The sequence below is a fragment of the Choloepus didactylus genome, chromosome 27 (genome assembly GCF_015220235.1).
Source record: "Choloepus didactylus isolate mChoDid1 chromosome 27, mChoDid1.pri, whole genome shotgun sequence".
NCBI classification, from domain to species: domain Eukaryota; kingdom Metazoa; phylum Chordata; class Mammalia; order Pilosa; family Megalonychidae; genus Choloepus; species Choloepus didactylus.
This window is the reverse complement of record NC_051333.1, coordinates 9,859,349-9,882,499: the sequence shown is the minus strand read 5'-3', so window position 1 is coordinate 9,882,499 and position 23,151 is coordinate 9,859,349. Positions and strand designations below refer to the sequence as shown.

General features: G+C 47.5%; 1 protein-coding gene across 1 annotated transcript; it reads right to left on the bottom strand.

Moving 5' to 3' along the window:
* Positions 1–6,071: 6,071 nt before the first annotated feature.
* AP2S1 (adaptor related protein complex 2 subunit sigma 1) lies at positions 6,072–17,293 on the bottom strand. Its single transcript, XM_037820450.1, has 5 exons — positions 17,142–17,293; positions 13,839–13,988; positions 10,425–10,538; positions 6,540–6,599; positions 6,072–6,422 (listed from the first exon to the last, which is right to left on the bottom strand). Exons 1-5 carry the CDS (start codon positions 17,142–17,144, stop codon positions 6,321–6,323), a joined length of 429 nt encoding a protein of 142 aa, XP_037676378.1. The 5' UTR covers positions 17,145–17,293; the 3' UTR covers positions 6,072–6,320.
* Positions 17,294–23,151: the final 5,858 nt, after the last annotated feature.

Genomic DNA, 23,151 nt, shown 5'->3' with positions numbered 1-23,151 from the left:
TCCAGCCACATTGGCCTCCTGGCAGGTTCCTGCCTCAGGGCCTTTGCACTTGTGATTCCCTCAACTTGGAATATGCTTCCTCTAAAATTCCCCATGGCTCCCTCTCCTTCAGGTCTCAGCTCACTCAAATGCTCCTCCAGAGAAGGCCTTCCTGTCCACCCATCTAGAACAGCAGTCCTGGCCATCGGCTCTCCCTTCCTGCTACCACGGTTTTCTTTGCCTCCACAACACTCCACTTCCTGACATATTGTACACTGACATATTTATTTATGCTTTGCCTGGTCGTCCTCTGGAGAATGTGTGTTCCTTGAGGGCAGGGGATTTGTCCCGCTCACGGCACCACATGGCACTAAAACAGTGAGCAGCATATAGTACATGCCCAAGAAACATTTGTTGAATAAATGAATAAAAACAAATTCTGCATCTTTCCCTCCCTGAGCCTCAGGTCCGCATGTCCAAAGGCCTCGTGGGGGCCTTTTCTGGATGATTCCAGACACTGCACACTCACTGTCATGGTGGAAGGTGGCTCCCCAAAAGATAGTCCCACCCAGAACCCATGCACGTGATCTTACTTGGAAAATGCTCTTCATAGGTGTGATGACGCTAAGGCTCTCGAGATGAGCTCATCCTGGAGTATCTAGGTGGACTGTAAGTCCAGAGACAAGTGTCCTTCTAAAGAGACAGAAGAGGAGAAGATACTAGAAGACATAGTCACCGAGGAGGAGGCGGTTGTGTGAAGACAGAGGCAGAGAGTGGGTGACACAGCCCTGAGCCCAGGAACGCCTGGAGCCCCCAGAAGCCGGAAGGGGCGAGAAGGAGTCTCCCCCAGAATCTCCAGGGGAGCAGGCTCTGCCAACACCTCAATTCCAGCGTTCTGCTCTCCGGAACTGTAAGAGAACAACTTTCGGTTGTTTTAAGCTACCAAGTTTGTGAAAACTTGTTATGGTAGCCCCAGGAAACAAATGCAGCCACCGCGGCCTAATAACCTCAGCATCCTCCCCCAACCTGCTCCTTCCCGGGTTGATCCCAGAGATGACCTCACCCTGCACATCGAGTCAACTTTCTGGGACCTGAGTCTCAACCTGGACGCCTCCCCTGGGTGGCCTGTCTCCAAGCCCCGTGCCATCTCCAGTTCTGCCCCCAAAATCTCCCTCCACCCTCCCTCCCTCGTCCCTGGTCTCCGGCCTCCAGTGTTGCCCCCTCCCAATCCACCATCCCCACGGCAGCCGGAAGGATCCTTTGAACACGGGTTTGAGAGGCTGACCTTTCCGGAGAGAATTATTTCTCCCGGACGCCACATGTCAGAATGTAACTGCTCACCTCTAGCCAGAGTGCAAATCGTGCTGGAGCCCCCTTCTGTGCAGCAGTGGCAAGTCACAGACAATAAAGAAGGGAACTCCTGGATGGATGTTGAGAGCTGACGTGGAATCGGTCGGAGCCAGAGGACCACGTGGAAGGCAGCGCAGGAGGGCCCGGAAGCCAGAAGCGGCACAACCACTGCTTATCTGTTTTAGTTTAAGTGAAGAGGGGTCTGGCCCAGTGGAATAGAATGGAAAGTCCAGAAATGAACCCTCATGTTTACAGACAGTAGATTTTCCCCAAGGGTGCCAAGACAATTCAATGGGCACAGAATAGTTTTTTAGCAAATGGGCCCACTGAGTATCCACATGCAAAAGAATGAAATTGGACCCCTACCTCACACCATGTACAAAAATTAACTCAAAATGGGGCAAAGACCTAAATGCAGGAGCTAAAACTATAAAACACTTATAGGAATACATAGGCAAAAATCTTTGCAATCTTGGACTAGGCAATGTTTTCTTAGATATGACACCAAAACACAAGTAAAAAAAGTACAATACAACAAAAATAAATAAACTGGACATCACCAAAATGAAAAATCTTTGCATTGCAAGTGACACCATCAAGAAAGTGAAAAGACAACCCACAGAATGGGAGAAAGTTTTTGCAAATCATATATTTGATAAGGAACTTGTATCTATAATATATAAAGAACTCTTATAACTCAATAATTAAAAGATAATTAACACAATTTAAAAATGGGGAAAGGAGCTGAATAAACATTTGTCCAAAGAAGATATACAAATGGATGATAAGCACATGAAAAGATGCTCAACATCATATGCAAATCAAAACCACAATGAGATACCACTTCACACCCACTAAGATGGCTGTAATAAAAGACAAATAATAGCAAATGTTGAGGATTTGGAGAAATCAGAACCTTCATATACTGCTGGTGGGAATGCAAAATGGTGCAGCCACTTGGGAAAATAGTTACCATATGACCCAGTTACCATATACCCAGCAATCCCACTGCTAGGTACATACCCAAGAAAAATGAAATCCTATGTGCACTCCAAAATTTGTACACAGATGTTCATAGCAACATTATTCACAATAGCCAAAGAATGGAAAGAACCCAAATGTCCATCAACTGATGAATGGATAAACAAAATGTGGTCTATCCCAACAGTGGAATATTATACAGCCATGAAAAGGAATGAAGTCCTGATGCATGCTACAACCTGGAGGAACCTCAAAAACATTATTGTAACGTGAAAGAAGCCAGACTCAAAAGACTATGTAGTGAATGATTCTATTTCTGTGAAATGCCCAGAATGGGCAAATCCATAGAGACAGAAAGTAGACTCATGGTTGCCTAGTTCTGGGGGAGCAGGGAATGAGGAGGGCCTGCTAATGGGATGGGGGATTTCTTTTAGGGATGACGGAAATGTTCTGGAATTAGATGTGATGGTTGCACAACCTTGTGAATATATGAAAAATCCACTGAATTATACATTTTATGCGAATTATATCTCAATAAAGAGAGCAAGAAAGAGAGAGAGTCCTCTTTGTGTGTTGTGAGGGTTACATGAGATTATCACCACAAAGTCCGTGGAATGGGGTCTGGCAATAGCACACAATAAACAGTAGCTTTCAACATTCCTTAAGAATATTCTAGAGAATAGTGGCTGAAAGCTGCAGTGTTGCCTGAGCACCTGGCTTTCTTCTCAGCCTCACCACTTCCTTTCTGAGGACCCTGGCTGAGGGACGGTTAGAGGCCTTCCTCCCACCCACTCAGCACCTGAACCCCCTTTCCCTGGCTTGAGGAAGCCCCCACCTTCCGAGGCTGTGTCCCCCTCCCATGACCACAGCTGGAGGGCAACTCCAACTCTCCCAAACTCCCTGAGCAGGCCCTGGGCTGGGGATGGGCTCGGGGAGGGAGGAGGGCAGGCAGTAGCTGAAGCTGCAGGGACCAGGCACATCCCGGCTGGTGGCACGGGGAGGCTCCCGAGGAGGCTGGGATGGCGGCTCTAGGGGCGGTGACATGCCAGGATGGGGTGGGGTGGTGGTCCATGGTACAGGGGGGCAGTGGCATCTTCATGGGCCCAGGTCCTTGGCTCCCTGCCCTAGCCCCAGAGATTCTGCTGAGCCGCTGAACCCTTTAATGAAACCCTTTCCTGGCTGATTGGCCAGGGTGGGCTTTTGGTGCCCACAAAACCAACTTGTATGTAGACCCCAGGCTGTGGTACAGACAACAGTGGCTCCCCAAAGCTGTCCACCCTGAATCCCCAGAACCTGTGAATTTACTTCCTGATGTGGTAAAAAGGGCTTCACAGATGGGGTGACTTTAAGGACCTCAGGGTGGGGAGGTAAGCCCGGATTTTCCAGGTGGGCCCAGCAGAATCACAGGGTCCCTGGGAGGAAAAGGAGACAGGGAAGTGAGGGCCAGAGAGACAGGGTGAAGATGCTGGGCTGCTGGCCTTAGAGATGGAGGACGGGGCCGCGAGCGCAGCTAGGAGGCGGCTTCTAGAAGCTGGAGAAGGCCAGGCGGATTTTCCCCTGGAGCCTCCAGAAGGAGCAGCCCAGCCAACACCTTGCCTTCAGCCCAGAGACCCATTTCAGACTTCTGATCCCAATGGTCAGTTGATAAATCTGTGTTTTAAGCAGTCCCATTTGTGGTATTAGCTCCAGCAGCCATGAAAATGGAGACCCTGTTATAATGATTATCTGCACAAAACACATCCAGAATAAAGCGATTCACCTCCCTGAGCCTCAGTTTCCCTGTGTGTGCATAACGGTTATAGCCAGTGCCCAGCGTCTCCTGCTGTGTTTTGGTTTGGAATGGATGAACAGAGAAGGGCTAAACTTTCACAGAGATGAACTCACTCGATCTCAGGCCCACCCTGCAGGGAAAATGTGTTATCAACTTGTTTTCCAGATGAAGAAATGGAGGCAAGAGAGGGTAGGGGACTTAGGCACAGGTGACACAGCTGCCCCCTGCACTCAGGACACTGAGCCAAGGCTGCTAATGGTAAGGAAACTGATGCTGCGTCCTTCCGAGTTTGCAAAGGCCGCCGGGCAGGGGGGGCAGCTGTTACCCTTGGCTCTCGGCAGTCTTGGGGGACATGGTTTGGGTCATTTGGAAATTCTGAATTGAAGCTTCTGAGGTTTGGGGGAGACATCACCACTCCAGGGGGCACTAGCAACACCTGGGGTGTCCGCCTTTCGCCACCATGGCCTGATGTCACTTTAGTCACTTTGGACATTTGGGGGATGGAGCCCCAAAGTCCCGGGGTGTGTGGGGCAGCCCCACGCAATGACAACTTGTTCCGGCCTGAATGCCAACAGCACCCTTGCTGACACACGTAGGTACCCAGAGCTCCTTGGGCAGCCCTGCTCCCCTAGGGGCCGTCAAGCCTAGTGGTTAAAAACAAGAATTCTGGAGCTGCCTGCTTGGGTTCAAAACCTGGCTCAAAACCAAACCAAACCCATCTTGCCTATTTACTAACTGTGTAACCTTGGGTGGGTCTTTTTTAAATTTTTTTTCCTTTTTTTAAAAATTGTGTTAATATACATGTAACATAAAATCTCCATTTTAGCCACTTTTAAGAGTACACTGCAGTGGTATTCACGATGATGTGTAACCACCACTAGTTCCAGAACTTACTGCCCTAAATAGAAACTCCGTCCCCAAAAAGCGCTAACTCCCCACTCCCTTCTCCCCCCCAGCCCCTGGTACCCTCTAATCTACTTTCTGTGTCTATGAATTTGCTTATTTTATATAAATGGAATCATATGATGTGTCCTTTCATCTCTGGCTTCTTTGACTCAGCATCATGCCTTCAGGGTTCATCCATGTTGTCCCCTGCATCAGTGTCATTCCTTTTTACGGCTCAACAATGTCCCATTGCATGACAGCCCACATCTTGCTGTCCATTTGTTGGTGGACACCTGGGTGGCTTCCTCCTTTACACCATTGTGAGTAATGCTGCCAGGGACGCTAGCGTGCAAGCCTGTCAGAGCCCTGCCTGCAGTCCTTTTGGGTGTACACCTAGAAGTGGAATTGCCAGGTCATATGGTAATTCTATGTTTGCTTAACTTTCTGAGGAACCTTTAAGCTGTTTTCCACAGAGGCTGTGCCATTTTACATGCCCGCCAGCAATGTCTGAGGACTCCTTTTTCCCTGCATCCTCATCGAAACTCGTCATTTTCCCAAGTCTTTTAACCTTCCTGGGCTCGGTGCCCTCCCCTGTGAACCAGGGATCCTAATGGTCCCCACCTCATAGGCTGGTGAGGAGTTAGGAAGGTAACTGCTTAGAAGACTGCCCGGGAGATGCTCGGTGCTATTGAGTGTTCCTTGTCAGTGTTGCTTCAGCAGCCAGTGCACGGTGTCTAAACCAGCCACCCCTTCCAAAGTCGGGGGCCCCTTGTAGGCAGGAGCAGGCCTGATGCACATCCAGGTCCCCCACATTGCTCAGCCCGATGAGGGGCATTTGTTGACTGACTCAACAATGGCAGTTGTGTGAGCTGTCTGTGGTGGGCAGCATAATGGCCCCCAAAGATCTCCCCACCCCTGAACCTGTGGATATGCTTCCTTGCAGGTGAAAGGGCCTTGCAGATGTGAGGAGATTAAGGACCTTTGGGTGGGGAGAGTGTCCTGACCATCCAGTTGGGCCCAATGTCAGCCCAGGGTCTTTGTAAGGGGAAGAGGGAGGAAGGGAGTCTTCCCAAGGAAGACGGGCAAAGGGCTCGAGGCGCCACAGTCAGGCGGGGACCACAGGTTTATTGGGGACCTCACAGCACCGCACGACAACAGCATGGTTACTCACACACGCCTTCGCCCCATGACCGGGGCCCAGAGGGGAGTGGGGTGCAGCCTCCTCCCGTGTGTCCCAGACCCAGCTGGGTCCCCTCCTCCTGGGTAGCGGAGGGAGGGGGCTGCTGGGGGGGGCCCCGGGCCCGGGAAGGGCAAGTCCAGGGAGGGGGCTGGGGCGGGGGCGGCTCGTCTGTCCTCACTCAAGTGACTGCAGCATCAGCAGCTGTTTCAGCACCTTCGTCTGGCTGGTCTCGCGGATCTCGCCGGCCAGGAACATCTCGTCCACGACTGTGTACACCTGAGTTGGGGGAGGCCGAGGGGGACAGTGGGTGTGAGAGAAGGGGACCCCAGGCAGCTGGAGGGGCTGCGGCTGGCCCACCCACCTTCCTCCCTGACCCCCTGCACCAAGGCCTACCTTGTAGAAGTTGAACACCAGGTCCAGCTCGCAGACATTGTGGAAATACTCATTTAAGACCTGAGGGAGGAAGACAGAGATGGTCAGGGATGAACAGGGAGAGAGAGAGACAGAGAGAGAGAAAGAGATGGGAGCAAAGTCACCAGAAAGGGCAAAAAAGAGACAGAGATCAGAGAATGGGAGAGACAGACAGGCAGACAGATCAAGGAGGGAAAGAGAAAGAGAGAAAGAAAAACAGGAACAAAGACAGAAAAAGATGGCCAAAAAGTCAGACAGAACAAGGAAGGCGGAGAAAGACAAAGAAATAGAAAAATGGGGAGAGACAGAAAGAGCTGGGCAGACAGAGACAGACACAGAGAGTGGCATAAAGGCTGCAGGCAGCTGGACCAGATATTAAAATACAAGGAGATGGGGACATAAAGGAACAGCGAGGTCCCCCTGCCTTGATCAAGATGGTGGAGGGAGATGCTTCAGGGCTTGGTCAACACAGCTTTGAACCACCACCAATAACTGGCAGAAACATCTGTCTCAAGGCTCCAGAAAGCAGTTAAAGGACTGCAACACAGCGAGTGCCATGAAAAAGGCCACTTAAAAGCAGCTGGATCGTGGGGCGCCCTGGCTGGCCGCTCTCCCACCACTCAGCGGCTCAGCGTGGAGCCGGCCTGTGCTCCCAGCACGGCTCCCTGGTCCTGGTTCCAGAAGGTGCAGAGCGACCCTCGTGCACACACTGGGAGCCCGGATGTCCAGCCCAGTCTGTCTGGAGAGGCCCAGTCCCGTAACCCACCCTGGGAGTAGAAAGCGGCTCCCTGAGAACGCTGCAGGGGGGCAGCGGTCACTGGTGCCCGGGGCAAGGGCATGCTGGCTGGAGGGCACACAGCACAGTGACACTGCTTCCCAGGGAAGAGGACGCATACAGAACCCTGTAGATGGGGAACTCCTAGGGCCACCCTCTCAGGCCCAAGACAAGAGGCTTGTGCAGAAAGGATCCGGGTGGCCCCGGGGCTTTGGCCTGGAGCTCTTCTCCAAAAGGCTTTGTGCGGATGAGCTCTGAAAGTCAATCTGCAAAGACTGGGACGGGTGTTTTTCTTTTTCCTTCTTTATTTATTTGCCTATTTTTGTTAGCTGCTGGCATTCAAAGAAAGCTCTGTCATAACACTAGCTGGATACAAGTTTAAGGAACAGATGTCTTGGAGTTTAAATTCCAGGAATAACACATTAAAATATCAAAATGTCCAGGTTTCAAGAAAAGATTACAAAACATACAAAGAAACAGGAAGTGATGGCTCAGGCAAAAGAGAAGATTAAAGCTTCAGAAGCGATCAGTGGGGATCGGACCTGGAACATTCCAGACAGACTTCAAAAAAATGGTCCTAAATATGCTCAAAGGGCTAAAGGAAAACATGGACAAAGAACTAAAGGAAGTCAGGAAATGAGAGATGAATACAAAGAGAATATCAACAGAGAGACAGAAATTATGAAAAGGAAACAAACAGAGCCGAAGACCACAGAAACACGAATTAAAAATTCCCTAGAGGGGTTCAACAGCAGGTGGGAGCTGCAGAAGAAAGATCAGTGAACTCGAAGACAATGGAGATCATCCAGTCTGAGGAACAGATCCCAGGGACACCGTCACATGTACCAATACATTTGTGGGAGTCCCAGGAGAAGAGGGAGCAAAAGGAGCAGAGAGCATATTCAAAGAAATAATGGCTGAAAATTTCCCAAAGTTAACAAAAGACATGAATGTACACCGCCAAGATGCTCAATGAACTCCAAACAGGACAAACCCAAATGGATCCACACTGTGCCATGTTATAATGAAACTGTTGAATGCCAAAGATAAAGGGAGAATTCTGTAAGCCCCAAGAGAAAAGCAACATGTCACCTAAATGGGAGCCTTGATAAAATTAAGTGCCGATTTCTCACGGGAAACCTTGGGAGGCAAGAAGGTAGTGGGAAGACAAATTTAAAATGCTAAAAGCAAAAACCTGCCAACCAAGAATTCTGTATCCATCAAACTTGTTTTTCAAAAAACATGGGAAGAAGTAAGATATTTCTGGATAAACAAAACTTGAGGGAGCTTGTCACCACTAGACCAGCCCTATAAGAATTACTAAAGGGAATTCTGCAGGTTGAAAGGAAAGGTTACCACACAGCTGACTGAAGCCACATGAAGAAAAGATCTCCAGTAAAGATAATGGCATGGATAAATATAAATACCAGGACTACTGTATTTTTTATTTGCAATTCCACTTTTTACTTCCTACAGGATCTAGAAGGCAAATGCATAAAATACAATGAAAAAAAAATCAATGGTTTTCAGGATTTAGCCGGCCTAGGAGTTCTCTGGAGAGTTTAAGTTTCTGAAGAATAAACTTAGTGAGTGAAACTTTCATAAAGTCTCAGATAGGGACCCAGGTATTCTTTAGGGTTTTTGGGACTACTGTTGACTTGGATTTATCACACTGTGGTCTTTTGGTATATTTAGGTGAAGCTTCCAGAGGTGTAACCTCCAGGACAGCCTCTCGACTCTATTTGAAATCTCTTAGCCACTAAAATCTTATTTTGTTGCCTTTCTTTTCCCCGCTTTGGTCAAAAAGGCAAACCCATAACATTCTTTGAAATTTGTTATGTAGCTCCTGTTAAATTGTCATTTGTAAGTTTGTTAAATTGTCATTTGTAAGTTATCACCTTTGTGTATATATTTCACAAAAAGGAAATAACTGAAATTATGGTACTTTGAAAGTTATCACTTTTTGCATATATGTTATATTTTATAATAAGGAAATAACTGAAACGGTGGGACTGTAACCCATAACATTCTTTGAAATTTGCTCTCTAACTACTTGTTAAATTGCATTTGGAAAGTTATCACTTCTATTTAAATATATTCCACAGTTTAAAAAAAAATCAATGGTTTTGGACTCATAACGTACAAATATGTCATTTATGACAGGGACGGGCAGGGTATAGGAACACAGTTCATGTATGCTATTGAAGTTGTTAAGTTGGTATCAAAGCAAATGAGACTGCTATAGACTTAAGATGTTAAAATTAAGCCCCACGGTAACCACAAAGAAGATATCAGAGAATATGCAAACTCATAGAGACAGAAAGTAGAATACAGGATACCAGGGTGGGGGGCACGGGCAAGGGGGAAATGGAAAATGATGGCAGAGTTTCTGTTTGGAGTGCGGGGAAAGTTCTAGTAATGAAAGGTGGGGAAGGTACTGCCACCCTGTGAATGTGGTTCATCCCACTGAATGGTACACTTGGGAGGGGCTGAGACGGGAAAAATTGCATATGTTTCCACGATTAGAAAAAAAAGAAACTAAAAAGACAATGACAACTAAATGCAATACATGACCCTGGATGGGATCTAAGAATGGAGGAGAAAAGGTCAAAAGGACATGATTGGACATTAGAAAAAACTGGACGACAGACTATAAGCTTGACATCAATGTTAAATTTTTTAAACTTGATAACTGCACTTAAGGTGAATATTCTTCTTTGTAGGAAGTGTATGTGAAAGTATTATGTGTTCAAGGAGTAAGATACGTGCAACCTGCTCTCAAATGTTCAGAAAACAGAAAGAATGATATGGCAAAGTTGGTAAAATGTTAAAATTGGTGGATCTGGCTATCTGCGGGGTGGGTGTATGCTACAGTTCTCTGTAAGGGGTTTGGATGATTTTTGCAACTGTTCTGTAAGTTTGAAATTATTTCAGAGTAAAAAGTTTTTTTTAAAAAAAGAAAAGAAACAGGTGGGTAGGAAAAGACAGAGTCCCACCTGCCCAAAGAGTAGACTCGGGGTGGCTCCAAGACAGGAGGCCCCCTGCGGGCCCAGCCCACCCTCCCAGTTGCTGCCCCCCGCCGCCCTGTGCACCTCCACGAAGTTGTGGATAGCCTCCAGATAGGCCAGGTTGTTGTCATTGACGTCCACACAGATGCAGAAGTAGAGGCCGGCGTAGCGTCGGTAAATGATCTTGAAGTTCCGGAACTGCGGGGAAGAGAAGCTGTCAGCAAGAGAGAACACTCAGGGACCCAGTGGTGACCAAGACAGCCCTGACCCTGGCCTCCAGGGCACCCAGGACAGTGGGGGAGAAAGACCCGTCCCCAGACAGTGATGGCCCAGAGTGGGCAGGGCTGGGACAGGAACCCAGGGGGCTGTGGGAGACCATGAAGGTATCTGACCCAGCCTCATGGTCAGGGAGGGCTTCCCGGAGGAGGCGGCATCTAAGCCGAGACCTGGAGCAGGAGGGCTCCAGGCAGAGGGAGCAGCTTGTGCAAAAGCCCAGAGCAGAGAGGGGGCCTGGTGTGTCAGAAGGCATCCGTCTAGCTCCCTGTCACATTTGGATCTAGTCAAATTCCTTAGCCTGAATTCATCAGTTATTCCACAAACATTTCCTGAGCAACTGCTGTGTGCCAGGCCCTGTGGGTCAACACTGTTCCAAGAGAGCCGCGACCCTGCCCTCACTAAACTGTAATATATGCAAATATCATAAGCCAAGAATACATATGCGTACAGGAGAGCTGCTGATTCCCGCGCTACAATCTGAAAATTCCGCGCTCGCGTGCATGTGCGTAGCGCCACCTTGAGGCAGCTGCGAGAGCTGCCATTATTGCTCTGAGTTTTTGACCAGAGAACTATGTGGAGACAGGCTTTCTGCGATTGCCGGTGGGGCCTCGATCAGCCCTCCTCTTTTCCTGGAATGCCCCTCTCCTGCGATCACTGGCCTGGCTCCCTCTTGCCTCTCCAGCTCCATCTTTGCAGTCTTCTCTTCCTGTTTTACACTTCCAGGCTTCCGAGGGATCTGCCCCAGACCCTCATCTCTTCCCCTGCTGCACATTTTCAGATAAGTCTCCCCCTCCAGGCCAGCTCAGTTGCTCCCAGTTCCCGGGCCTCCACCCCAGCCCTGACCACTGTGGACAGCCTCTGTCTGGGCATGGGTCTGTCGGTCTCCCCCCACTGGACTGTGAGCCCTGGGAGGGCAGATCTGGGGCTGTCTCGGTCACTGCTGTGTCCCTAGCACTGCCCAGCCTAGGGCCTGGCACAGAGGAGGCACACAAGGAAGGGTGAGTGAATGAATAAATGAATGAATGAATGGGAATGTAAGTGCTGGGCATGGATCCTGGAAGAACCTAAGGGCTGAGGAGTGGGCCCGTGTGACATTCTCACCTGACCCACCGACCTTTCCAGCTGCACCCCCCTTGAGGCTGTTCCTGATCTGTTTGGGCTTCACTTACCCCCTCCTGGTCCCTAAAATACATATCGTTCCCAGCACTCATCAGAGGACCTGGGGCTGTGCGGATCCCCATGAGAGCCAGCACCCTCTAAGCCCCCGTTCCTCTCCCCTCATTCTCTCCTGGACTCATACTGCTTGGGCTTTGACCCCACCCCCCAGCCCTGTGGACTACTCTCCTGGCTGCACCCGTGGTCAGTTCTACCCTCCTCTGCTGCCACCCTCTTTCTGGAGATGCTCTACTCTTGGCTGCGAGGATATCCAGCAAGGAGAGTTTCCCCTCCCTCCTCATCACCCCACTTCCAGATGACGATCCAGCCTTGGCCCTCTTCTTTGCTCTTCTGTTTGTCCTCACTCCCTAGCGAGTTCGACAGCTTTAGTTAGTGATATGCAGAAACTTCCAATATCTTGATATCTGCTTAGTCCTCCCCCTGAACTCCAGACTCATCACTCCCTCCTGGACATCCCTACCTGGATGTTTAACGGACACCCTGAATGCTACCTTCCCAACACCTCACTCCTGATCTTCGCCTGCAAACCTGCTCTTTCCAAAGTTTGCCCTACCTCAGAAACGACAGCTCCCTCCTACTGGCTGCTCAAGCCAAAAATCTAGACGTCTTTCCTGGCTCCTCTTCTGCTTGGTTGGCTCCACCTCCGAAACACTTCTGCTACCTCCACCACTCCCACCCAGGTTCTGGTCGTCAGCATTTCTCACCTGGACCACTGTGGCTGCATCTCAAGGGTCCCCCTGCTTCTGCTCTGGCTCCCATCTCATTCAGAATTAGAGCCAAAGTCCTCACCGTAGCCCACGAGCCCTGCACCATCTGTCTCCACCATATCTTTGACTTCATCTCCTCCCACCCCTCCCCTGACTCACTCCACCTCAGACACTGGCCTTCTTGCTGTTCCTAGAATGCCCAAGGTATGTCCCTGCCTCAGGGCCTTGACATGCGCTGCTTCCCCGCCCCCCCACCCCATGGCTTGGAATGTTCCCTTACATAGCATCTCCTTTCACTCTCTCAATTCCAGGTCCTGGTTCAAATGCTGCCTTTTCAGGGAGGCATTCTCCCACCAAAATATTTAACCCACCCTCCATGCTGCAACATGCATGCCCCAGCACTGCTCACTCCCACAGCTGCTTATTTTTCTCCCTGGCATTTATCGCCACCCGCTACGCTGTATGCTTTACAGTCTGTCTCCCACCATCTAGAATGTCAGCAACTTGAGGGCAGGGACTTCAGTCTGATTTGTCCGCCACTGTACCCCCAGTGCCTGGCAAAAGGCTCTTGATAAATATTTTTTGGATTCTGCAGGACAATCTTCCTGGATTCTTCAACGGGTTAATGTCATGAGAATGAAGAGGTAGAGACTTGTAGCTTTAGAGATAACAAGGAGACCAGCAACCAAAGCAAAAAGCAAGATCTTCAACTAGAGTTGAACAGATCAATTTTAAAGATTCATTTGGGAAAATTGAGGGAAATGTAAATATTGATTGGACATGACAGCAATATTAAGGAATTATTATTAATGTTTTCAGGTCTGATAACAGCACTGTGGTAACGTAGGCAAATGCATTCATTTTTCCAGATTCATCCTGAAATATCTAGGGGTAAAGTGTTGGGAGGTCTATAACTTCACTCAAAGTCCTTCAGCAAGGGGATGGGCACTGAGAGGTCCGTTACTCTTCCATCTCCTTTCATGTGTTTGAAAACCTCTCTAGTAAGGGTCAAAAAGGCACCAGGAAAAAAAAATCCTTTGATGAAAAACTGAAAAATGTAGAGCAAATGGCAAAATAATACTGATTAGATCCAGGTGGCGGCTATACACATGCTCAATCAACTTTTCACTCATCATAGTCATCTGTATGCAGGTAAATATTCACAATGAAAAGTAAAAAAGAAGAGAAAGAAAGGGAAGAAAGGTAAAAATCAAAACGTGTTGCGTGAATGAACGTAGGAAAGGAGGAGGGTCTCAGGGGTTATGGCAATTAGTGGGTGGCCGGAGGCAGGGAGGGAAGGGGTCAGAGGGAAGGAATTCGGGGGGTGAGGGTCCATCACCTCCACAAAGTTGGTGTGTTTGGCGTCCCGGACAGTGACCACAGCGTGTACCTCCTCGATCAACTTCTGTTTCTCATCGTCGTCAAACTGCATGTACCACTTGGCCAGGCGCGTCTTGCCTGCTCGGTTCTGGATGAGGATGAAGCGGATCTGGGGGCAGCAGGAGGAGGAAGTGAGAGGCAGGTGGAAGGCATGAGGACAGGGAGATGGGGTCCTCCCTCTCTGCTGCCCTGTGCCTGCCTTTCCGGGGGTCTGGGCTGCTCCCCAGGGCCTGGCCTGGCCTGACCCTCCACCCCCAGTCCCGCCAACACCCAGGGAGAGATTTATCTTCCACTGAGTGGAAGACACCAGAATCAGCCTCCTCCACCTCTTAGCTGCGGGAACCTGGAGAAGGGTCTCGCCCCTCTAAGCCTCACTTTCCTCGCCTGCGAAGACACGTTTCCTAAGAACCTACCTTGACAGGTTGTTTTGAAGGTTAAATGTTTATAAACTTAATTCAGTGCCTGGCATGTAGGAGGCACCTAATAAATGTTTGAGTCCTGGCTCTGCCACTTTATTCCCCCCTAATTTTTAAAAAAATTGAGATATAATTCATATACCATAAAATTTACCCATTTAAAATGTACACAATTCAATGGTTTTTAGTATATTCATGGTTGTGCAAAAAGTACCACCAATTCCAGAACATTTTTACCATGCCAAAAAGAAATCCCCCAGCTTGCCCCCTACCCCCCAACAGCCACTGACAACCACCCACCTGTTCTCTCTCTCTCTGGATTTGCCTTTTCTAGACATTGCATATAAATGGAATCATACACTACGTGATCTTTTGTGCCTGGCTTCTTTCACTTCACGATGATGTTTTCGAGGCTTAACCATGTGGTCTCATGTATCAAAACTCCATTCCTTGCTACAGCTGAATGACATCCCACTGCATGGCTACATGCCCATATTTTGTTCCTCTTTCCATCTGTTGATGGGCATTTGGTTGTTTCCACTTGGGGGCTCTGTGACTAGGCCTGCTATTCACTTTCGTGTACGAGTGTTGGTTTCAACACTGGTTTTCAGTTCTTGGGATAAATACCTAGAAGTGGAATTGCTGGGTCACATGATAATGCCGGCTTTAACTTTTTTGAGGAGCTGCCAGACTGTTTTCCAAAGTGTCTGTCACTTCTTAAGGGCCTTAACTGCTTGGTGCCTCAGTTTATTCACCTGGAAAACAGGTCCTCATAAGAGTGTGATAAAGAATCGAAGGTGAGAGGCACTCAGAACAGTGCATGGCTCAGGGGCTCAGAGTAAGCGCTCCATTGTCAGCTACACTTCTCATCAGTTCTGACTAGAGAAAACTTGTTATGATTCTGCCAAGCCAGGTCAACCCTCATAGGTGGCTGTAAAAATTCAATGAGTTGATGCTGGAAGTACCTAGCGGAGTGACTAGTCCATACTGAGCACTCAATAAAATGAGCAGGTTATTACGACCGGGAGGCATTTGACCCAAATGGCTAAGTGCACACACAAGGGAGCAAGTCACTTAATCTCTCAGGGCCTCGGTTTGCCCTTTCTGTATAATGGATGCAATGAGAGTACCTCCGTGACAGGACTGCTGCACGGGTTAATAAAAATAAGCAGTGTAAGACAGGGAATAGCATGTGTTAAGTGTTACATAGATATTAGCTCTTATTAGTAGCATAATTCGTCATTATTTGACTTTGAGAAAAAAACATGGCCCAAACTCACCCAGCTAGGAAGCCTCCCTTTGGGTTCACTTCTGTTTGAGACCAGCAAGCTTATGCCCATTTTATAGATGAGAAGACTGAGGAGCAGGGAAAGGAAGTCTCCAAAGCCAGAAAGCAGAGCTGGGAGTCCAAAGACTTTGCTCGGACCCACTTGCCATGCTTTGTGGAGTCTCCATCCTTTAACTGGAGCCTCCCCCTCTTTCCTAAATTTCATTCTCCACATGTTCTACCCCTCTTCCCCCAACCACCCAAGCTGGAAGGAAAGAGGATATTACATTCTCCTTCCAAGAACCCCTTCTGCTGAGCCAGAGAAAACCACTTCCTGGCAGGGCAGCGGTCCTGGGCTGGACAGGAAGGAGTACTTGGGGTTGGAGTGGGGAGCAGGATCCACTCCAGGCAGCCACAGCCTGGGGACAGAGCCAGGGGAGCTAGGAGCAGGCGTACAGAGCTGAGGGAGAGCTCTGCCTGTCACTGCTAAATTCTCTCATATATCTCTTCCCTTTTTCTCCTCCCACTTAGAATCTCTCCACCTCTGGGAATCTACTCTGAGAAGTCCCCTCCCTCCAGAACCCTCACCCTTCTGAATGCCGCCCCCTCAACTTTTCCCATCTTCCCTGGAGATGTTCCCTTTTGATCTCCACTTTCTCAGGTTCGAGCCTCTCCTTCTGACCTCAGCAGACATCCCTTCTCTGAGCCGAAGGCTTCCTCTCCTGTTCTAAAGGCCAAACCATCTTGCCTCCAAGGACCCTGTTACTTGGGGAGACTCTCCCCCAGACCTGGTTCTGACTCCTTCCTCCACTCATCTCTTCCTGACTCCCTGCCCAGAGAACCCTTTCACCTGTTCCAAAGCCCCCTCAGCAAATCCAAAGCCCATACCCTGCTCCAAGAGTACACCTACGCCCCATCTACAAAGAACCTATCTTTTGGAAAGCTCTGCCACAATGCACCTCCATTTATTTCTAGTATAGGCTCCCTCTCCCTTTTGCAGCACACGCTTCCTGACTTATTTAAAGCCCCATTCCCTGCAGTGGCCTATTTCCGGCCTCCAGCACCCTGTCCCTTCCCCTGGAGTTTATCTCCCTCCATCTGCAGTATCCCGTCCGTTTCAACACCATTTCCCCGCCTGCAAGGCGGGCTCTCTCCCCCTCCCCCGTTGCAATGTCACCTGTTCTTCCCCAACGCTCCCTCCTTCCCGCCTTCCACCTGGAAAGGCCTCCGCTTCAGAGACCCTTCCTATCCCTAGACCCCTCCTCGCGAATTGCCGCTCCAGTTTTAAAACCCCCCAACCGCCTCCAATGTCTCCCACCTGTACTACCCTCTCCCCTTGCCATCCCTCTCCCGTCTCCAATGCCCCCTCGCTTCGGGACCCCGGCCCACCCTCGCGTGCAGAATCACGACCCTGGCCCATCCTTCTCGGTCCCAGATCAGCCCCAACACTGCAAGCCCGCGCCGGGCCCAGACCATCGTGCCGCGGCAGGGGGGGGGCTTGTCAGAGCCCGACTGGGCCTCGGGTGTCTGCACGCGGACCCCCCTCCGCCCATCCCCAGCGTGGGCGCGGCCCCGTTACCATGGCGACCCTCGTCCGGACCCCAGTGTCCCAGGTCCCGCGGCGACTGGGCGGCTCCGGCTCTGGCAGCAGTCGGGGGACGCAGGGTCAGAGCGGACTTCCGGCAAAAGGCCCGCCTTGCCCTCTCCCGCACGGCCTGCTGGGAGTTGTAGTTCCACGAATGCGGTTGTACGTCCGGGCACCAGCCGTGGGGAAAAGAAGCGGGTCCTTTTCCCAGAATGCTGCGCGACTGTCCTTGTCCCACCTTACGACTCAGGCCTCAAATGCACGCCGGGAGTTGTGGGTGACCGTCTCTCAGGGAACTACAATTCCCGACGTGCAAGACAGCCATTCTGGTGAGCGTTGCGTTCTGGGAAATGTAGTTATGCCAACCCTCGCTCTCCCCCTCCCGCCCCAGAGAAGGGCATGTTGGGAATAGTAGCTTTAAATAAGAAACCTGCTTTGGGAAGTTAGGAAGGTAGTGTCTTTCTGAGATAACACAGTGCTTTGTTTTAAGTATGTTGAGGGTTTCCCTGTGAGAGATGGTCAGTGGTTTACAAGCATGAATCTGGGAGTTAGAACTGTATGGAAATCCTGCCCTCGCACTTCCTAACTGGTTGACTTTTGGCCAGTGACTTCACCCATTCGGTCTCAATTCTTCATATGGAAACCAGGGATTATCAAAATAACTACCTTGGTTCTTGTTTTAAAGCTTCGATAAGATTCCAAAGTACTTAGCACTGTGCCCACCACATAATAAGTGTTCAATGAATAGTCTTTAACCTTATGACAGTTCACTGTTATGCAGTGTCAGGGGACAGGGTTTTCTCACTCACTTGCTAGCCAGGGGTATACTTGTCTTCTTTCAGTGATTGAAATTGGCAAGTGCTGCCCCACCTCAGGGCCTTTGTGCTTGCTGTTCCCTAGACTTTCCATGGCTGGCCTCGAAATACCACCTCTACAGACTTACATACAGGACCCTGATTTTTAATTTCATAGGTTTTAATTGATTAGCTTGTAGCTTTCAGGAATATATTTAATGTTACACGTGATAATCCTAAATATTAACAGTAGATTGTCACTAAATGAGTACTTACACATTAAAAAAAAGAAAAAAAAGAAAGAAAGAAAGAAAGAAGAAGGATCCCCTATTCCCCTCCATAGTTATCTTGGTTTCTTTATAGTCTTTATTATAGCTAGTAATGTTTTTTTTGTATCTGCGTGTTATGCATATGTGTACGTTGTCTAAGTCTCCCAGGAGGTGAGGTGGTGAACTTTCCAAGAGCAGGGCTCCTGTCTTTTAACTGTATCTCCATTACCTAGAATAGGGTGGCACATAGTAAACATCCAATAAAAATATTAGAATTGGTAATAAGGGCGTGCTTACCCTAATAATAATAAAGCATATTATTGGACTATATACATTGAAAATGTGATATTGACAAAACATTCAGTGCAAGGGCAAATAGAGGTCAAAGATAATTTCTGTCTTGTGTCCTGCTCTGTTGCCAACAGGATTAGGACTAGGATTAGGTAAGCAAGGCACCCAGGGTGTCAGATTTAAACAGGCACTCACATACCAAAAAATGAGAAAAATTAAAAGGCACTCACTGTCAGGTTCCCACTCAGCCCTTGCAAGAGCCTGAAAGTGAGTGCCTCCTTAAATTGTGTACCCTGGGTGCTAAGTTTGCCTCACATTCATTCTAGTCTTGATCTCCAGGGCTTATCTTAGTGCCCAGCATAGGTAGTGCCCAGCATTTGCTGAATGAATGAATGAATGAGTGAACAGGTAGCAGGAAAACAGGTCCTGGTCACAATCTAGCAGGGGACATAGATGTAAATGATGTTGCACAAATAAATAAGAAATTACAGTAATCACTCCTGTGATGAAAAAGTGCAGGGTGCTTTGAGTGCTGTATTGGTTCTCCATGGCTGTATAACAAATTACCCAAACAGGTAGTGGCTTAAAATCACAATAGACATTTATTGTCTCCCACAGTTTCTATGGATCAGCAATTCAGGTGTAGCTTAGCCAGTGGTTGTGGCTTGATGTGTCTTTCGAGGTTGCAGTTTGAAGGCTTTCCACTTGATTGGGGATGGAAGGTCTGCTTCCCAAGTGGCTCACTCACTGCCCAGCACATTCGGCTGGCTGTCAGCAGGAGGCCTCAGCTGCTCACCACGTGGACCTCTCCAGATATACATGTGAGCATCTTTACTATTCTAGTTTGCTAATGTGGCTGGAATGCAAAACACCAGAAATGGATTGGCTTCTATAAAAGGGGGTTTATTTGGCTACACAGTTACAGTCTTAAGGCCATAAAGTGTTCAAGTTAACGCATCAACAATCGGGTACCTTCACTGGAGGATGGCCAATGGTGTCTGGAAAACCTCTGTTAGCTGGGAAAGCATGTGGCTGGCGTCTGCTCCAAGTTCTGGTTTCAAAATGGCTTTCTCCCAGGATGTTCCTCTCTAGGCCACAGCTCCTCTTCAAAATGTCACTCTCAGTTGCCCTTGGGGTGTTTGTCCTCTCTTAGCTTCTCCGGGGCAAGAGTCTGCTTTCAACCACCGTCTTCAAACTGTCTCTCTTCTGCAGCTCCTGTGTTTTCTTCAAAGTGTCCCTCTTGGCTGTAGCTCCTCTTCAAATGTCACTCACAGCTGCACTGAGTTCCCTCTGCCAGTCGGCTCATTTATATGGCTCCACTGATCAAGGCCCACCCAATGGGCAGGCCAACACTTCATGGAAATTATCCAATTAAAGTCATTACCCACAGCTGGGTGGGGCGCATCTCCACAGAAACACTCAAAGAATTCCAGTCTAATCAACACTGATAACGTCTGCCCACACAAGATTACATCAAAGATAATGGCGTTCGGGGGACACAATATATTCAAACTGGCACATGTACATAGCAGCTATTTCCTCCCAGAATGAATGACTCAAGAGAGCAAGGCGGAAGTTGAAATGTCTTTTATGATCTTGCCCTAGAAGTCACACTCCGGTGAAGGATGCGTAGATTAGTGTGAGGAGGGGATAGAGGACCCAAGCAGGGAACAGATGCGGGGAGAGGATCAAGCAGACTTTGTCTCTGCCCTCAGGAACCTCATAGTCTGGGTGATTTGGAGTCTGAGGTTAGATGTCCCTGAATAGACAGAAAAGATCCATCCCAGCACTTCCACTTTAAGATGATCCCTGGGAAAGTTCTTTCCTTGGTCATGGCCAATACTGTAATGGAAAAAAGAAAAACTGGAAACAGAGTAAACATGCATCAATAGGGGAAAAGTCAACTAATCCAGGATTCAGTCACATCACAAAATATTATTCAGCTGTTAAGATGAATCAGCTTGATTTCCGTGTGTTGACATGGACGATCCCCAAGACATGTTGGAGAAACAAAGGAAGGTGCACAGTTATACTTCCACATTATACCATTTGACTTTTCTTTTTATTTATCTCTCCAACTTTTTATTTTGAAAGAAATCATACCCACTGTGCTGGTTTGGCTATATTATGTTAAGTCCCCCAAGAAAAAGCTATGATCTTTTTTTTTACTGCAATTTTATTGAGATATAGTCACACAACATAAAATCCTTCAAAGTGTACAATCAGTTATTCATAGTTGTGCATTGATCACCACAATCGATCTCTGCACATTTTCATTATTCCAAAAAATAAAATAAAAGTTAGAATAAAGAACATCCAAAACATTCCATTCCTCTCCTCTCCCCATTGTTCATTTATTTTTTTTCACACTCATGCATTGTTTTTTTAACTTTATCAAAAAATTGAAAAACAAACAATTAAAAAACATTTCAAACAAAACCAAAGGAATAAGAAAAAACAAATAACCTAAAATAACTACATTTCTGCAAACTTGTTCCTACCATACCCTCAGAAATTAACAAATCATTGTTGTTTCTAAGCATTTCCAAAATATTGTTTACCCTCCACAACTTATCTGTTCTTATTAGATTATTGTTCCCTCTTCACTATTTACTGTCTATTGCTAGGTCCCCTACATTCTACAGTATAAACCATTTATTTTACATTTTTCACAGTGTTCACGTTAGTGGTAACATACAATATTTCCCTTTTTGTGCCTGGCTTATTTCGCTCAGCATTATGTCTTCAAGATTCATCCACATTGTCATGTGTTTCGCGACATTGTTCCTTCTTACTGCTGCGTAGTATTCCACCAAATGTATTTACAATATTTTGTTTATCCGCTCATCTGTTGAAGGACATTTGGGTTGTTTCCATCTCTTGGCAATTATGAATATTGCTGCTATGAACATTGGTGTTCAGATATCTGTTCGTGTCACTGCTTTCAGATCTGGGTAAATACTGAGAAGTGTAATTGCTGGATCAAAGGTAACTGTATATCTAGTTTTCTAAGGAACTGCCAAACTGTTTTCCAGGGTGAAAGCCAGGATCTTTTAATCCAATATCATGGGATATTGGGATTAGGTTGTTTCCATGGAGATATGACTCACCCAACTATAGGTGAAATTTTGATTAGATTATTTCCGTGGAGCCATGGCCCCACCCATTTAGTGTGGGTCTTGATTAGTTTACTAGGGTCCTTTAAAAATGCTGGCACAGACCCAGACGCTTGCTGGCTTAGCTCAGAGATGCTTGGAATTGCGGACCCCTGACATTGGCTGCAGCTTATAGAGACATTTTGGAGATGGCCATTGAAAGCAGACTTTTGCTAGTCAGGAGTTTGCCTGGGAGAAACTAGAGAACACCCCCAGATGCTTAGAGAGAAATGTCCTGGGAGAAAACCATTTTGAAACCAGAACCCTGGAGCAGATTTCAGTCACGTGCCTTCCCAGCTAACAGAGTTTTTCTGGACGCCATTGGCCATCCTCCAGTGAAGTCACCCGATTGTTAATGCCTTTGTTTGGACACTTTATGGCCTTAAGACTGTAACTTCATAACCAAATAAACCCCATTTTAAAAAGCCAATCCATTGCTGGTGTTTTGCAAAATGGCAGCATTGGCAAACTGGAACACCCACTCAAAAGCTGCAATATTAGTACAATGAACTCCAATATATTCTTCAACTAGATTTGCCAATTTTAAATTATTCTTTAGTTAGTTGCAGGCATCTTCATACTTCACCCCAAAAGGCTTCATGCTTCAACATTGTCTTCCTAAGAATAAGGACGTTCTCCTCCATCATCATAATACAATGACCACACTCAGAAAATTTAACATTAATATCCCCAATTGTTCTGGTATATCTGCTATAGATTTTATTTTTGCTCCAAAAAGCAGTCCAAGGTCACAGGTTGCACTTAGTTATCATGTTCCTTTAGTCTCCTTTGATCTCACACAGCCATTTAAGGCATTGGCATTTTGAAGAATCTGGGTCAGTGGTTTTGCAGAGTGGCTCTCAATTAGCATTTGTCTGATATTTCCACAGGAATAGACTCAAGTCTTTCATTTTTAGCATGAATATTGCAGAAGTGCAGCCATGTCCTGCTTACAGTCTCCCATCAGGGGCATGTGGTGTTCCATTTTACAGATGAGGAAATTGAAGTACAAAGAAGTGGAGGACCTTACCCCAGATCGCACAGCTTGTAAATAGTGGAGCTGGGATTCAAGCCCAAGCATTCCAGCTCCAGAGTCTGTACATCTAACCACTCTTCTGTATCTGTGTAACTGTATAGAGAAAGGTCTGGAAGAAAACACACCTCTGGAGAGGCAAGTGGAATGGGGTTGGGTTGTCCAAGAATCTTATCTGGAGTATTTTAAATATTTGCAAGGACAAGAAATTCATGTGTTGTGTGATTAAAAAGAAAAGAAAAGATTATTTAATGTGATAGAAAAGTTGGGCAAAAGGTTTGAACAGGCACTTCACAAAAGAGACAATTTAAATGACATATATATATAAAGTAATATGCTCAACTTCATTAATCATTTGGGAAAGACAAATTAAAACCATGATGAAATACCACTATACACCCATAAATATGGCCAACATTTACCAAACTGACAATACTAAGTATTTCAGAAAATGTGGAGCAG

Excerpts from the sequence above, each read along its gene's own strand:
- AP2S1 (XM_037820450.1), bottom strand. Across the intron at positions 10,539-13,838 it reads AACACACCAACTTTGTGGAG|TTCCGGAACTTCAAGATCAT; the intron begins GTGATGGACCCT and ends TCTTCCCCGCAG. Across the intron at positions 6,423-6,539 it reads TGGTGTTCAACTTCTACAAG|GTGTACACAGTCGTGGACGA; the intron begins GTAGGCCTTGGT and ends CCCCCAACTCAG.